This window comes from Staurois parvus, unplaced genomic scaffold (genome assembly GCF_062004578.1).
Source record: "Staurois parvus isolate SC_StPar_1 unplaced genomic scaffold, SC_StPar_1.0 ptg000439l, whole genome shotgun sequence".
Lineage (NCBI taxonomy): Eukaryota > Metazoa > Chordata > Amphibia > Anura > Ranidae > Staurois > Staurois parvus.
Window position 1 is genome coordinate 762,148 of NW_028318235.1, and position 18,053 is coordinate 780,200.

General features: G+C 48.2%; 1 protein-coding gene across 8 annotated transcripts in view; it reads left to right on the plus strand.

The window, feature by feature from the left end:
* SEMA6B (semaphorin 6B) overlaps positions 1–18,053 on the plus strand; it is a 1,127,599-nt gene that overhangs the window by 471,849 nt on the left and 637,697 nt on the right. For 6 of the 8 annotated variants that reach the window (XM_089687856.1, XM_089687855.1, XM_089687854.1 and 3 more), the window contains one exon: positions 9,616–9,678. In XM_089687856.1, the coding sequence (XP_089543982.1) occupies positions 9,616–9,678 (63 nt within the window). Of the gene's footprint in view, positions 1–9,615; positions 9,716–18,053 lie in introns of all 8 variants that reach the window. The other 2 variants (XM_089687861.1, XM_089687860.1) reach the window with 1 other exon arrangement.

The following is an 18,053-nucleotide window of genomic DNA, read 5'->3' on the forward strand; positions in this document are numbered from 1 at the left end:
GGACAAGCCTAGGTGCATGGACATTATGGGCTGGTTCCCACGAATTGTCCTCAGGGCCGTAGCCCTTCCACTTGATGAGAAATTGGGTCTGGCCCCCCCTTCGACGGCACTTCAAGATTGCCTCCACCTCGAATTCCTCTTCCTCTTCAACCGTTACGGCCTCCGGGGGCCTGGATTCCCGTTCCGGGAAGGCATCAGGGACTACCGGTTTCAACAGGGACACGTGGAAGACAGGGTGGATCTTGAGTGTGTCAGGGAGAACAAGTTCATAGGCCACCTCATTGACCATCCGTTTGATGCAAAAAGGGCCTATGAATTTAGGTCCCAACTTCTTCGACGGGCAAAGCATCCTCAAGTTTGACGTAGCCAGCCAAACCTTCTCTCCGGGCTGCAACACCAGGTTCCCTCTTCGCTTCCTATTGAAAGCCTTCTTGTAGTCTTCTTGGGCTTGACGGATGGCTTCCTGTAATTTCTTATTGTTGGAGGTGAAGAAGGTCAGTGCATCCTGCGTCGCTGGAATCGGGCATTCTGGGACCAAGTCCGGGAGGAAGACCGGATGAAACCCATAGTTGGCGAAGAACGGGGACTGCCCAGTTGCTGAATGGCAAGCGTTGTTGTACGCGAATTCTGCCAAAGGGAGGAGTGGCGCCCAGTCGTCCTGAGAGAATGATGTGTAGCATCGCAGGTATTGCTCCAGGGTCTGATTGGTCCTCTCGGTCTGGCCATTGGTCTGAGGGTGAAATGCCGAGGAAAGAGACAGCTTGATATCCAGGGCTTTGCACAGCGCCCTCCAAAACCGTGAGGTAAACTGCACCCCTCGGTCCGAGACGATGTCTTCGGGAACCCCATGCAGTCTAACGATCTCTCGAATAAAGACTTGTGCCGTCTCGGCTGCAGATGGAGTCTTCCGTAAGGGGATGAAATGGGCCATCTTGGATAAGCGGTCCACAACCACGAGAATTGCTGTGTGGTCCAGCGAAGGAGGGAGCTCGACTATGAAGTCCATGGAGATTCTCTGCCAGGGCCGTTCAGGGATGGGCAATGGACGTAGCAGGCCCCATGCCTTGTTCCTTGAAGGCTTGTTCCGCTGGCAGATGGCACAGGAGCCCACGTAGATCTTACAATCCTTGGCCATGTCCGGCCACCAGAAGGAACGCCGGAGAAGTTCCAGGGTCTTGACCGGTCCAAAATGTCCTGCCAGTGGGTGATCATGGCAATGTCCCAAGACTAAGGTTCGGGCATCCTCTGGCACCACAATCCGGTCCTCCCTCCATAGGAGTCCCTCCTTGTTCTGGAGGGGGGCCCCATCGGAGGTAGACATTGCTGTGGACGCCCTCAGGATCTCGGAGCGAAGGTTTGTCTGAAGGGCCAAGAAATTCCCTGCCGGAAGAATAGTGTCGGGCACTGGGATCTCCTTGGTGTCCTCATACATGCGCGACAATGCGTCAGGCTTCGTGTTTTTTGAGCCGGGCCTGTATGTGATGTGGAACTGGAACCTCGAGAAAAACAATGCCCATCTTGCTTGTCGTGGGCGTAGACGTTTGGCCGTCCTCAGATATTCCAGGTTCTTGTGGTCCGTGAATATCAGGATGGGATGGGAGGCACCTTCCAGCAGGTACCTCCATTCCTCTAAAGCGGTTTTGATAGCCAGTAGCTCGCGATCCCCAATGTCGTAGTTCCTCTCCGCCGGGGTAAGTTTCCGTGAAAAGAATGCTACTGGGTGAAGTAATTCCTTGGCGCCCTTCCGCTGGGAAAGGATGGAGCCAACCGCGTTTTCAGATGCATCTACTTCTAAGATGTAGGGCAGGGAGGCGTCGGGATGACCCAGAATGGGTGCCAAGGTAAATAACCTTTTTAGTGCCTCAAAGGCTTCCTGTGCCTCGGGCGTCCATCTGAATCGCGTCCCAAGCTTAGTTAATTGAGTGATAGGGGAGACCAGACCCGAGAAGTTCTTGATGAACTTCCGGTAGAAATTTGCGAACCCAATAAAACGTTGGACACTTTTCCTGTCCGTGGGTTCAGGCCAATCTAGGATCGCTGAGACCTTCTGAGGGTCCATTGCGACCCCCGTGGTGGAGATAATCAGACCCAGGAATGTAACGCTAGTCTGTTCAAAGCAGCATTTCTCTGCTTTAGCGTACAACCCGTGCTGCCGCAACCGCCCCAACACCTTTGTTACATGTACCCTGTGCTCCCCCAGGGAGGATGAGAAAATCAAAATGTCGTCTAAGTAGACGATGACAAAGATGTCCAGGAAGTCCCTAAAGATGTCGTTTACAAAGTGCTGGAAGGTGGCTGGCGCATTGCATAACCCGAAAGGCATGACCAGGTATTCAAAATGGCCGAATCGGGTGCGGAAGGCCGTCTTCCACTCATCCCCCTCCCTTATGCGAACCAAATTGTAGGCTCCCCTTAAGTCTAACTTGGTAAATACTACCGCAGCCTTTAAGCTCTGGAACAATTCAGGTACCAGAGGTAATGGGTAACGATTTTTAATGGTGACCCTATTCAGCTCCCGATAGTCAATGCATGGCCTCAAGGTCTTGTCCTTCTTTTCTACAAAGAAGATCCCTGCACCTGCTGGGGAAGTGGAGGGACGGATGAATCCCTTACGGAGGCTATCCTCAATATAGTCCTTCAGGGCCCCTAATTCCAGCTCAGAAAGGGGAAAAATTCGTCCGAACGGGATTTCAGAACCGGGCAACAGATCAATCGGACAGTCATATGGGCGGTGGGGGGGTAGAGCATCTGCTCCCCGTTCACTGAACACGTCAAGGAACTTGTGATAGGCTGCAGGAACCACTTGTTTCAGGCTGTCATCCCCTTCAGAGCACAGAAGAACCTGGGGGACCCCCGGGCCCGAAGTTCGACACAGTTCCCGACAATATGGGGAAGGGAACGAGACAACCCCAGTTTCCCAGTCAATTTGGGGGTTATGGGCCCGCAACCAAGGGAGCCCCAGAATGACTGGGAAAAGGGGTGATGCAATAGCATCCAGGCGGAGGAGTTCCCGGTGCTGACCGGCAATGGAAGTCATAATGGAAGGGGTCTCCTGGTTGACTACTCCTGACTTTATCCGGGAACCATCAGCTAAAAAGATATGAAACCCCTTCTCCTTTGGGCGGAGGGGAATACCCTGCTGGTGAGCAAAATTGATATCCACAAAACAGCTGCATGCCCCCGAATCAACTATGGCCGACACCTCCACGGTCCTTTCGGAAAGCTGAAAGGAGAGGGGAACAACTAAGTACTGGGACGGGGTCATATCGCCAACAGATAAAGAAGATGAAGTGAACTTACTCAGTTTCTGCGGGCAGGAACGCACCATGTGACCAGCTTCGCCGCAGTACAGGCACAGATTCTGGGAGCGTCTGCGCTGGTGTTCCTCAGGCGATAGTTTAGGCCGAGCCAGGCCTAGCTGCATGGGTTTGGGGGCATCTTCAGCCGGCAGGTTCTGGATGCTTGGCCTAGTATGTTGACCGGATCCCTGAAATGACCCCCAGGGATTTCCGCGACCCTGACCAGACCTCTCCAATCTGCGCTCCCGTAGCCTACGGTCAATTTTAATAGTGAGTGCAATCAAGTCCTCTAATATCTCGGGCACCTCTACCCGGGCGAGCTCGTCTTTCAGAGCCTCAGATAGGCCCATACGAAACTGGTGTAAAAGGGCGAACTCGTTCCAACGAGTGTCACCCATCCAGCGCCTAAAGTCAGAGGCGTATTCCTCAGCCGTCCGCCGACCTTGTCGGAGTGCGTATAACGTGGCCTCGGCCGAGGCCGCCCGTTGTGGGTCATCATATAAGATGGCCATAGCGTTAAAGAAGCTGTCGACCGAAACCAGGTGAGGGTCATTGTTTCCCCTTAGTCGGTGGGCCCAGTCTTGGGGTTCACCCTGCAGCAGGGAGACAACAAACCCCACTTTCACTGACTCTGTCAAAAAGGTCCGTGGCTGTAGTTCAAAAAAGAGCAGACAAGAGTCACGAAATGACCGAAAACGTGTGCGATCCCCATGAAAGCGCTCGGGTAAGGGTACTCGGGGTTCCGCCATAGGGAGTGATGTGGGAGGCCCAGGAGCCGGCTCGTGGGCTGCTGCGACTGGAGGTGCAGGAGCCGGGGCCTGTGAAACAGGAACAGATATGGTGCAGGCCTGAAACCGATTCTCAATCTGCAGACATCTGTCCTGTAATGTATTTACAGCTTGCGTCAGGGTAGACAGGTGCCTGCACACCTCGTCCAACAGGGTGAGTCCTCCTCGAGGCTCAGTCATGGCCTTCTGGTACTGTGAGGGACCGCCGAGCGGCACCACTAGCACTCCACCGGTCAGGCGTGCCCAGAGCGCGGAATCTAAGCCCCAGGGTACTTGTTCACCAGGGCCCCTGATGGTGGGGATGGACTTGTAGTACCCTGAGACCAGGTCGCCTCTACTGAGCACACCTGTCAGTGGTAGGGGTGTCCGCCAGGGGTTCCAACCAGGGAGAGCCAAATGTGAGGAGGTCGGGTGACCCTGATGGGATGGATGGATGGATGGCTGAGCAAGTGCGTAGTCAGACCGGCCGAGTCGGTAATGTAGAGGACGGTAAGGTACAAGGGAGCACGCAGAGAATCGTCGGGTCACACGCCAGGTCAGCAACAGGAGGTCAGATCTACAGAGGGGCATCCAGGGAGAGAGGTCAGGCAAGCAAGGGTCTGGGCAGGAGAAATCAGCAAGGTCAAGAGCAATCCGGGTCAATAACTTACAGGATACAGGTTCACAGGATCAGGAATGCAGGTAAGACCAGAAGGCAACGAAATGACAGCTCAGGGACCTTTAAATATCCCGCCCTGCGCTGCCATTGGTGCCCAGCGGGCGGCCGCGGCTTCTACTGCGCATGCGCGAACTCGAACGCCGCGGCCGGCCCGGACCTAGTGCCCGTGTACTGGGAGGAGCAGTGCGCCTGCGCCGGGACCATCGAGGGACGGATCGCGGGGATCCCTGACAGCTTCATATAATCAACAGTAAAGAGAAAGACTTTCTATGTCCCAAGTCACCCAGATTACCGTTTTTTTACTATCTCCCTAAGATACATAAAGACCCTACGCACCCCCCTGGTAGGCCCATAATAAGTGGCATCGGGTCCCTATGCTCCAGAGTGGGGGAGTATATAGATTATTTTCTGCAACCCCTGGTCCTTTCTACTCCAGCTTATATTAAAGATACTAAGCAAGTACTAAATGATGTCAGTACATTGAATTGGAATCCAGAGTTGACAACCTTTCTGGTTACAGCTGATGTTGCATCACTGTATAGCAACATCAACCATGCAGACGGCATGTCAGCAGCTGACTACTATCTAGATTTGGGTCACAATGTTTCCACCACACATAAAACCTTTATCCTTGATCTTCTAAATTTCGCTATGAGTAGCAACTACTTCTGGTTTAATAATAGTTTTTATCTACAAACCAGAGGTGTTGCAATGGGCGCTAAATTCGCTCCCAGCCTGGCCAACCTGTTTATGGCCAGGTGGGAGGAGGATATAATTTATTCCAGAGATTGGCCAGAATTGATATTCTACAGGAGATATATTGATGACGTCTTCCTGTTATGGCAGGGGGAAGAGGCATCCTTAATAAATTTCTTTGGCACATTAAATAATAACAATCTCAATATCAGGTTCACCTATGAATATAGCACCGATTGTGTGAACTTTTTAGATATCACTATCCTCAACAAAAGGGGACACTGTATTACTGAAGCCTATTTCAAACCATCAGACAGGAATAGCTACATATTGACAGCTGCCACCATCCACGATGGTTGGCTAGTATTCCCAAGAGTCAATTTATGAGGATAAGGCGCAACTGTACGGATATTGAGGCCTACCATAAAAAAGTGAAAATCCTCAGACAGTGGTTCTCAGATAAGGGATATGTAGCTGAGTCTTTAGATCAAGAAATTAGTACGGTAGCCCACATGAATAGACACAACATGCTTGCTGGGCCACCTAAACAGAAAAAAGATCTATTTTGCCCATTCATCACTCCATATTCTACTCAATATAAAACAATACGTCATATTATGAAAAAGAATTGGGATGTACTTAAAGCAGACCCGATTCTTTCAACTTGTTTGCCCTCAAATCCAGAAGTCATCTTCAAGAGGGCCTTATCTCTTCGTAACACCATTGCCCCGAACGTAACTGACCCCCCTGTACGTCCACGTTTTTTTGGTAATTTCAAAGGGTTCTTTCCCTGTAAAAAATGCCAATTGTGTAAACATAGTAGAATGGTAAAGAGGAAAGTAGAATCCTTTGCCTCCACTACAACAGGCAAGGACTATGAGATAACCACCTTTATTTCATGCAACACACGTTACGCAGTATACCTTTTGGAATGCCCGTGCCAGAAGCAATACATTGGCCAGACCACCAGGAGGCTTCGTGACCGTTTTCGTGATCATGTATATAACATCAAAAGGGGCTACCGTGAACATTCCTTATCAAAACATTATAGGCACTTCCATAATAAAGACCCTTCTTCCCTCAAATTTATAGGGATTGATGTTGCACAACAACATTGGAGGGGTTCCAACAGAAGCAGACAAGTTTCACGTTTGGAGATCAAGTGGATCTTTGAGATCAAATCTATGACACCACTAGGCCATAACGTGGAATTAGATTTAAACTGCTTCATCGATAATAGTTGAACACGCACATAGGGATTGATTCTATACCTGTCAGTTTTATGATTATGTAATATGTAGGTGGGTTGATATGGACAGTATATATGATTTTACTGTATACTGCACGCGGTATTATGTGATATATATAATAGCTGAATACGCACACAGGGATCGATTCTATACCTGTTAGTTTTATGATTATATAATATGTAGGTTGGTTGATATGGACAGTATATATGATCATATTGTATACTGCATGCGTTATTGTGTGATATATCATAATTGTTTACTATGTTGAAGACTTTTAATGAATGACATATTTGTTTTTATGTTAACATGTCTAGATGGTGGATGAACCCCGTGCAGGTTGAGATTATCTGTATTGGGCTCAATCCACACTGCGTTTATGTTATTATTATATGTTTCTGCCATTTATTGAATGACGGTTCGTCATTGGATGGTTTTAGTTTTATTTTATTTTTATTTTTAGAATACTAGCACTATTTTAATTATTTTACTATACCATACACTTTTTGTGTCAGGTCTGTCAGTAATGCTAGTGAGATGGCGCCTACGTTTCCTGCGTATGTGCTCTAACCTACACCCGATGAGGATAGAAAGATATTTTATACCTCACTTTTTAATCTCCAATAGGCCTGTTATTCAGCCTGTGGTCTCTCTTAATAATATTTTTAATAAATATTTTTTCAGCAAGATGGCGCTGGCGTTTTTTTGGGCTCGATTTTTGAGTACTTATAGGAGCTATTTGACATCAGGCATGCATGGCATCACCCCTACTGGAGACGTGTATTGACACGAAACGCCTCTAGGAGGAGCCTACGCACGCCGTAGGATGGCCGCCGGATCAGGAGGTCCGGCGGCCATCCTTTGATCTGTACTGGTTAGTGCTTTAGGTGTTTTTACTGCCGATTTCATTCATCTACAGGCTACAGGCACATTAATGTATGTGTTTTATTTCTGCACAGTGGTTTTAATAAACTTGTATTGAGTAATACTACACTATGAGCACTTCTATTTTTTACACCTGGCACTGAGCCTTCATACCTCAGCCCCAGCATTTCAGGCTTCTGTGTGTGGATCTAAGGAGCTATGTGATCTGACCAGTCCGGTACCCCCATACCAGTGAGGAGCCATCAGTGTATCTCCAGGCAGTATCCATACAGGACCTCGGCTACACATGATCTTTACATGAGCTTTAAGATTGCGCTTCTGGTAAGTGGGCAATCTATCTATTCCTTTCGTACTGGGATATTGGATGACATCAGAGCTGTCTGAAGCTGTTTTCTGGACCACTCATTTAATTTGATACGACTATATCGGACATTTACTGTTTGTCATTTTAAAAGGACAATTTATCTGTTTTTTCTTCTATAGCGCTGCACTTTCCATTTTTTTGTCCAATCTTTCTTCATAAACCTTGGCCAAAATGTATTCATCTATAGCGGAGCAAAAAAGTATTTAGTCAGCCACCAATTGTTCAAGTTCTCCCACTTAAAAAGATGAGAGAGGCCTGTAATTGGCATCATAGTAGACCTCAACTATGAGAGACAAAATGAGAAAAAAAATCCAGACAATCACATTGGCTGATTTGGAAAGAATTTATTTGCAAATTATGGTGGAAAATAAGTATTTGGTCAATATCAAAAGTTCATCTCAATACTTTGTTATATATCCTTTGTTGGCAATGACAGAGGTCAAACGTTTCCTGTAGGTCTTCACAAGGTTGGCACACACTGTTGCTGGTATGTTGGCCCATTCCTCCATGCAGATCTCCTCTAGAGCAGTGATGTTTTGGGGCTGTCGCTGGGCAACACGGACTTTCAACTCCCTTCAAAGTTTTTCTATGGGGTTGAGATCTGGAGACTGGCTAGGCCACTCCAGGACCTTGAAATGCTTCTTACGAAGCCACTCCCTCGTTGCCCGAGCGGTATGTTTGGGATCATTGTCATGTTGGAAGACCCAGCCATGTTTCATCTTCAATGCCTTCGCTGATGGAAGGAGGTTTGCACTCAAAATCTCACGATACATGTCCCCATTCATTCTGTCCTATACATGGATCAGTCATCCTGGTCCCTTTGCGGAGAAACAGCCCCAAAGCATGATGTTGCCACCCCCATGCTTCACAGTAGGTATGGTGTTCTTTGGATGCAACTCAGCATTCTCTCTCCTCCAAACACGACGAGTTGTGTTTCTACCAGACAGTTCTATTTTGGTTTCATCTGACCATATGACATTCTCCCAATCCTCTTCTGGATCATCCAAATGCTCTCTAGCAAACTTCAGACGGGCCCGGACATGTACTGGCTTAAGCAGGGGGACACGTCTGGCACTGCAGGATCTGAGAGGAGTTTGGAGTGTGACTGTTTGAGGTTGTGGACAGGTGTCTTTTATACTGGTAACAAGTTCAAACAGGTGCCAATGATACAGGTAATGAGTGCAGGACAGAAAGGTCTTGTGGTTCCTTTTAGTGCAATTAGCTGCTTATGAAAGTGCGCTCACTAATCTACTTATATACGTATGAAGAAAGATTGTTTTTTTGGAAAATGTTATAAGAAAAACACTTTTTTTTTTTAAAAAAAATGTGGAATTTTTCATTTATATAGCAAAAAAACAAAAATCCCAGTGGTGAATAAATACCACCAAAATACAGTTTTATCTGTCTAAAAAAAAATTCAAAAAATTTCATATAGGTACAGTGTTGCATGACCGCACAAATCTCATTCAAAGTGTGATAGTACTGAATGCAGAAAATTGGCCTGGACTGGAAGGGGGTGAAAGTGTCCAGAGAGACTTGAAGTGGTTAATAGACCTTTTGTTGAAATTTTTAAATTGCTCTAGTCTATAAGGGGTATACAGGTGTGTTGTAATTTCTGTTTGAATGCATGTTTTCCCTAATCTTTACTATATTAGTAAACTTTGATTTTCTTACACAGAAATTCATCTGGAAATCAAGCCACCAAGATATTAATGTGTGCCGAATGAAAGGAAAGCAGGAGGTAGGACCGTTTTACCAAGAAAAGCATTTATGAACAGGTAGTTAGGAACTACCATTCACACCTTGCATGTAATGCCATATCACTAGCATAATAACAGAGACTCAACTAGTTGTATATACATTGCTGAAACTCTGGATTAAACTACATTCTTGGACTCAAACATTTGCTGTCACTCACAAAAGTGTAATTTGGAGGTGAGGTCTGAAACTGCTTTCAGCAGCTCATAAACCCTTTCTCCACAAAGAACATTTTGATAGAATGATGTGAAACAAAAGCAAAGATGTGAAGTACTTCTCACCAAATCATATGATAATCCTTTGACATTACATCGTGACATGACTGTGGATTTCTTCACAGCTCAGTATAAAATTAGATGCTTGGAATGTGTTTTATGCAAATCACTACTAATAGATGCATGCTAGTAATGACAATAATGCATATCAAATTGCACTGGAACTAGCTATTGCAGATTAAACATTGTTAGGAAATGTAATTGTGTACGGTGTGTGACAGTGCGAGGCCTTATCACTGTGTAAAAATAGGCAAAAGTGACACAAGGTTCACACAAATGCAGAGAATGTTGGGCTCTGGAATATCGATTCTGCGCGGAGAAAACGTTTTCAGTTTTCTCTGGATTTTGCAACTCCTGAATTAGGTTCCCGAGTTCAGAGGTTTCAGGGGTGGGAAGAAGCCTCCAACCTAATCTTACTGGTGTGCAGGTGTGCACAACCCTTATAAACATAGGTTTGGGCATAGCTCAGGGATTCCGTTAGGAGACAGGCATGCTCTACTCAGATGACAGCACTCCAAGCTGGAGTCAGGAGATTCTATATCTACAGGACGGAGAGAGTCGAGACAACTGAGTGAGTCTAGAGGACTGAGAAAGTTGAGACATCTAAGCGAGTCTAGAGGACTTGGAGAACCTAGCACTAAGAGAGATGAGATAGTTGAGAGAGGGGCCCTTGCAGCAGGGAGCTGAGAAAGCTGCATGAGGCACAGGTGTAGTGTTAACCAGTCTAGAGGATCAGGGCAAAAAGGCCTAATCAGCGTTGCTGCGAAAAGAAGCCATGTGGCTTGGTATTATTTTTCCATGCAGGTTTTGATGGTAAAAATAACAGTGCATGGGCAACTGTTTTCAGTTGGACTTTATGGTTGTTTGAATAAAAGTGGGCGGCCAAGTCCTGCAACACAGTTCTATCATAGAAAATGCTCCTACCACTGAGTTTGATTCCCATAGCAGTGAAATCTTTCGGATCATCACTCCAATCAGTGAGTTAATGCTAGCTGACTTCGTACAGCCCATGCTGTCTACCAATGCTGTCAAGGTTGCAACAGTGGCAAAAATTTTGGGGTGCCTTGGAGTACAAGAGACCCTTGGCTGCTTGTGTGAAATGGTGAACCCAAACAAGATGGCAGCACCTGTTACGCGAATGGGTAAGATTGTTGCTGATAAAATAATGAGGAACATTGTCTGTGAGACAGTTGTTATTGTTCTGTCCCCTTTTGTAATGTACAGCACTGAGCGAACTATCGGTGCTTTATAAATACTGTATAATAATAATAATATACCGGATCTGATCCAGCAGAATGCTGGGACAGACATAGTAGGGGAGATTACTGAGAAGTATCAGTGTTGCCAACCCCCCAAAGTGAAATTTACTAACAAAAATACTCAAAATTGACAAACAGCGCCTTTTTTTTACTGACAAAAACCATAAAATGTACGGACAGAGCCACTTTTTCTGCTGACACTTCAACAAAGTGCATATAATTTAATGCAAATATCAATATTTACGGTACAAACATGTAGCTAGTGCTATTAGCAATGTGTTTAATGTATAACAAAAGTAAAAAAACATTTTCTCTATTTACATGAAGGGTTAATATAACCCAGACAGCACAGAGTTCCCCCTTTCATCAGAACCTGCAGGATTTCCCCTTACAGTGCAAGGGAAACTCTGATGTAAGGGGGAATGCTGTAGACTTGGGTGTAAAGGGGTACACCAAGAACTCTGATTCTGGGGGGGGGGGCTCTGGTGACAACAGAGCACCTTCCGCAGAGTGAATACACTAAGGTAAGGGGGGGCGGTTACTGATATAACAGGGAACCTTTATATCAGTGGCCCCTAGGGGCAGCACCAGGTGGGTGCTTGGGGGGTGGTTTCAGAGGCAGATTGATATACTGCCTCTCTGCTGCCTCCTCAGCCAATGAGAAAGCTCTGTACCTGCCCCCCTTCCCCAGTCCGCCTTATTTGTCTTCTAAACTGTAACAGGAGGAGGTGCCTGCAGCTGGATGGGAGGGGGAGAGGAGAGAACACAGCTTGCAATGGGGGATGGACTACAAGAGGTAGACAGATTCTCCAGCCTGCAGTGATGTGAGTTGTTTTCCTACACTTGGTCTAAAGAGAAAGAAACAGCTTCTAACAGCATTGAGAGAGCAGGCTTGTTTCTACAGTGTGGTATACAGAAAGTTAGAAGAGCAGCTCCAGAGGACAGGATGAAACGATATTGGTATTTAAAAGATAGCAGCTAAAGCACTCAAGGAAACCACAGTAACCTCCAAATAAATAAGTAAAGTGCAGCGCTAATGATATATGATATATAAAATAAATGAGAAATGGATAAATATATAAATCAATAAAAAATTTGTTCAAAGAATAAAAGTTAATTCAAAGGATAAAACGTTCATAAATGCCACTGGTGATGTTCTCCAAAACAGCAGATCTCTAGTAAACTTGTGACTGGAACCAAATGATAAAAATGCACACTCACCAGATACGCATGGATAATGCACATATAAGTATATAACCCCCAGGTATGGGTCTGCAGTGGGCAAATGGAGAACTTCCTCCTGGATAATGGTCATCAAGCTTAGGTGAAATGAGAATCTGCTGGGTCCAGAGGTCCCCTTAAGGATGGACGGGTGCTCAGCCTGGATACAGGGCTCCCTCCTCTGGATACAAATAGAACTATCTGTGGGTTGAATAGCTCCACATTGGAGCCCAAAAACAAGTGCCAATAGTGTAATATGTTCCAAAAAAGGTTTATTTGATCAAGGTTAAAAGGATTTCAGGGTAGTATGCAAAATATATAAAAAATATAGCACATGAACCATATTAATACAGTAATGCAGCACTGACCCCTTAAGAAAGATGGCTGCCGGGCCTCCTCGTGGCTCCAGGCAGCGATGGCGTCACGCTCTGTCAGCTCCTCCTAAGGTCTTTCATGCTAAGGCACATCATCAGAAGAGGGAGGCTGACCAGAGGACAGGATGTCTGTGTGTTATTTCCATTCATCGCTCCATCCATCCAACTATCTGTCCCTCCCTCCATCCAGCTCTTCCTCCATCCATCTTCCCTCAATCCATTCCTCTGTAAGCCGTGTACTGGGGTGAGCTCCCCAGGATACAGTGAAGTCACGAACGAGGAAAGCAACCCCAACACCAGGTTTTGCCACAACAGAATTTTACTTAGATGTGGCAAATAAACACAACCACAAATGCTGGGAACATACAATAAATCTACATACACCCAGCCCAAAGGCTGAGACCCTTGTGCTGCACAGCTCGGCGCCTTCTGATGGATGACGGTAGAAAGCAAAGTAATTTACCTACTGGCGGGCACAACTAAGCTGCCACACCTTACCTGTTATTACCCTAAAAGAGCAAGAATCAGTGTATGGATGTATGGTATGGGCTAGCCTGCGGTGCAGCACAACAGCTTACAATCTTACACATTCCCCCTCCAATAACTGGTCCTGTAGCACGTGCCTGAGTATTCCTTCTGAGCAAAACGCCAGTCTGGCTTGAGTTTGTGGGATTTTATCAGCTCTCCAATGTGAAATGTCACTTTAAGTTGTGGAGTCCTTCCAATGATCAGTAACAACACTTGTAGCCTGACACAAAGAGAGACCCTAACTAACTAACTAACTATAATCCTGTCTCAGTCTTTGGAGGCGCCAACACTGAAATGAGGTGCGTGCACGATCTTACCGACCCGGGTCTGCCTTTCATCCGCTGGTGACTCAGAACAGAACAAATGTCTCTCCAACAAGCATGCGATCTCATCAGCCTTCCTGGCAGCGATCTTCCTTTCTCTGAACAGGATCAGCGTCTTGAACACCATCAGCTTCACTAGCTGCAGTTCTCACACCTGGATGGCAACGGATTCTCTGCTCACATGGCTCTTTTCCTTCACCATCATCAAAACATGGCTGCAGTCTCTCTTCCTGTTCACTGAGCTCCCAAGTGTAAAACCCCACCCCTTCCTGAATATAGAAATATCTATGCAGTCTGAGGCTGTGTTAGAAAAACAGTGACATCTTGTGGCTAAATCGCAGAATATCAGTAAAACATTTCAAAATATTTAATTCACAATGAGAGCTGTTTCCCCATCTCACATGCCACCCCATTAGAGGTTGTCGTCCTCGGCAACCCTCCCCATACAAACTCATTCTGGGCATAATGCTGTGGGGGTACACCAGCATTGGGCCTTGTTGACCTTCGTAGAGTGACAGGCTCAGAAACACTGGGGACGTCAGGCACATTTAATGGGAGAGGAGCTGCTGACCGCTCAACACTTTCTCTCGGTGGCAAACTTGCTATCGTTGGAGCCTCTGTGGGTACCGGGGCAGGGACAACCTACCATTCCTCTCCCTCCTCTAAGGGGATTTTCTCAGTACTCTGAGCAGGAGGAGCCATCCCCTCCACGCACACTGGTTCATCAAAATTACAACGCCTCAACATGTTATGGTGCAAGTTTCGTGAGGGCCCCCCAGTCCCTATTGGCTCTACCTCATAGACTGGGATGGCAGGGTCTACCCTCCTCTTCACTGTGTATGGGACCGACTCCCACCGCCCATCCAACTTTCCAGACGGCCGCTTGGCTTTGACTATCACTCAATCACCCGGGGCATACCCCTCCGTCTCCACTGGTCTTGGATTGAGGTATACCACTTGTCTAAGGTGCTCCCCCACAACTTTATGGATCGGTCTCAGCCGGCGGCAGTGCTCTTGCGCCCATGCGGTAGTATTGCTCCCAAAATGGGCACCCCTCTCACGGGCTTCCCGGGCAGCCTCCGGTCCCAATGACATGGGGATGACAATCTGTCGCCGGTACTGCAACTCTGTCTGCAAGTATATGGTCCGACACAGGAGGCCCTGGGTAACAGTTAGCTTATCCCACTGCCTCAACAACTTTTGGCCCTCGGGAGTCATATGAGCCCACTCTTCTGACCGAGGCCAGATCTTGGTCCGGACCCATAATTTCACTTTCCACAGGTCCGGGCAGCTATCCTGGACCCTCTCCCAATCAGCCAACGTCTTTACCAGCACCATTGGCATCCCGGACACCACCCCACTTGAATGTGCCACGTCTGGGAACATGGGTAATCGACCAAGGTCAGGAGCTTCAGTGTCCTCTAGCTCCTCATCGGCACTCTGAGCCAACAACCCTACAGGAACTCGGGAGAGTACGTCAGCGTTGCCGTTCTCCCTACCTGACCGGAACTTGATGCGGTATTGGTACTTAGAAAGGGAAGCCAACCACCTCTGCTCAGGCGCACCAAGTTTGGCATTTTCCAGATGTGCTAACAGGTTGTTGTCCATCATCACGGTCACCTCTGCACCGGTCAGGTACTCCACGAACTTTTCGGTCATGGCCCACACAAGTGCCAGTAGTTCCAATTTAAAGGAGCTATAGTTGTCAGGATTGCGCTATGACTCCCTCAGAGCCCGGCTGCCATAGGCAATGACTCTCTCATGTCCATCCTGGACTTGGGATAACACAGCCCCCAGATCATGTAGACTTCAGTCAGTGTACAGCAGGAATGGGGTGTCGAACCGCGCATAAACCAGAATCGGGGCACTGATCAGCTCCCCCTTCACTGCTTCAAAGGCCCCTTGTTGTCGGGGTCCCCACTCGATGGGGTGATTCTTCGAGCCCCCTGCAGTGCCCCTCAATAACTCGTTTAAGGGGCCCATCAAATGAGCAAACTTGGGTATAACCTCCTGTAGTAGCCGACCAGTCCAATGAACGCCCGCACATCTCGTAGTGTACTCGGCTGGGGCCACTTCTGGACGGCCTCCACCTTGTCGGGGGTTTGCTTTACCCCCTCCTGGGTGACCAAATGCCCCAAATACTCTATCTGCTGTTGAAACAGTTGGCACTTCTTGGGCTTGATTTTGAGCCCATGGTCTCGCAGCCGTCCTAATACCTGTCGCAGTTTCTGGAGGTGATCCTCAAATGAGGCCCCAAACACTACTATGTCGTCCAGGTATATAAATACCGACTCGAAGTTGAGATCTCCCAGACAGTGGTCCATCAACCGCTGGAATGTTCCCGGGGCATTGGACAGGCTGAATGGCATCCTGTTGAACTCGTAGAGACCCATAGGTAGGATGAAGGCCGTCTTCGCTTTGTCCTTCTTGGCCACCGGTACCTGCGAATACCCACTGACCAAGTCAAGAGTTGAGAAGAACTTCGCATGACTCAGGGCGGACGACTCCTCAATCTGCGGAAGGGGGTAGGCATCCAGGACGGTGTGGGCATTCAGCTTCCGATAAACCACGCAGAAACGGAGACCTCCATCTTTCTTCCGCACCAAGACTACTGGAGCAGCCAAGGACTTTGACTCTCCTGGATCACCTGGTTTTCCTACATGCTGGCCACCATATCCTTCACCTCCTGGTACATTTTAGGCGGGATTTGCCGGTAACGTTCCCTGATCGGTGCAGCATTGCCGGTGGGGATTTCATGTTCGATGGTGGAGGCACACCTGAAGTCCTCATCATGTCTCGAGAAGGCCCCCTGAAATTCCCAAAGGGTGTCTTCCAGCAACTTCTGTTGTCCTGGAGTTAGGATCTTGCAGTTCACCCCCATCCGGGCCATGATCACTCGACCGCTCCACTCCGCTGTCGGGGTCTCCCTTTGATGGACCTCTACAGCATAGGTCCAGGCTTATCTCCTATCTGGACATAGCGTGAAGCTCCTCTGTTGAGGAATATCCCCTTCGGACACATAAACTTCAGCCAGCAAGGTATTCCCAGGGACGGTTAACTCCTTCACAATAGCGAGGGCCCGGGCTACCAGTGGATGAGTCTGCGTTTCTTCTTGGTAAGCAGGCTCGATCAGGACCTCCAGTCCATTCAGTTGTCGTCCAGCCCCAACCGGCAGCATCAATATTCACTCTTGTCGAGGCGGAATCTTCACCGGGGTCCTCCGCGGCACCCTCACGTGTCCAATGGGTCGACCGGACATGTTGCCCTTTCACAGACTACAGCTCCTCACCATCTGCTGTAGAACCTTCTGGGTTGGCCAGTGTGTGGTGGCCCGTTGCCAATACCTCGGCCCTTCTTTGGCATAAAGTTGATGGTCTAGGTCTCTCAGCACGTTCATACCTAGTGTCACGTCCATCCCTCTCCGGGACAAATGATCCAGCAGCACGACCCCCTTCTTGCCGACGTCTTGCCCACACAGCCGGACCCGCATCCAGACTATTCCTCGGACGTCCATCTCTGTGTTATTGGCAGCCGTCAGCTTGATGATGCTCTCGTCTTCTGGCTCCATCATATGTCCAAAGTGTCTTTCCAAGAACTCCAGAGGCATAAGGGTGCACGCCGACCCTGTATCAACTAGGCAGCGTACCTTCTGGACTTCCAACTCGGCTTCCATCACGGGGCTGCTGGCATACAGGTCGTGTTCCTCATGCTTAGGGCTTAGCTTCTGGTGTACCGCCGCAGAACGCCCAGCTACTGCAGCGGTCGGAAGTTTAAAGTTGGCTCGGACTTCATCTGTTCTGGGCACTCTCTGGCCATATGGCCGTACTGTCGACAAGCCCAACAGAGGGGTCCCCTTTTTACGTGCCCCCGCAGTTGAGTTATCCTGCACTCAGTGGCGCGAGGTGCTGAGGTCATTTCCGGAGACCGGGGAGATTCTGCCTTCATCTGGGACAATTCCAGCCGAGGTTCTCTTAATTCCATCCGCAGGGCCTGGACCACATCCTTTAAGGATTCTGAGTCTTCAGATGCAGACTGACCTCTTGTAGCATGGGTACTACTCACTATTCTTGCCGCCACATGTATGCACTCTTCCTCTCTCTCCACAGTAGATGCTGTAGAATGTCATGTTGGGCGCCGTCCGGGTCATCTCTTGCAATTTGTCCTGTAAGAACTTGTTGGAGAGCCCCACTATGAACTGGTCTCGTAGTAGCCGGTCCACCTCCTGGAAAGCTCCCATGGCCTCTGGATCTCGCCGCTGTATTTCATTTAGCGTCTCCTGTAGGGCATTGGAGTACTGCATCAGAGTCTCGCCCTCTTGCTGTGGTCAGTTGAAGAAGTGGCTCCGCAGCTGTACTACTTTAGCACGCCCCCCTTGGGC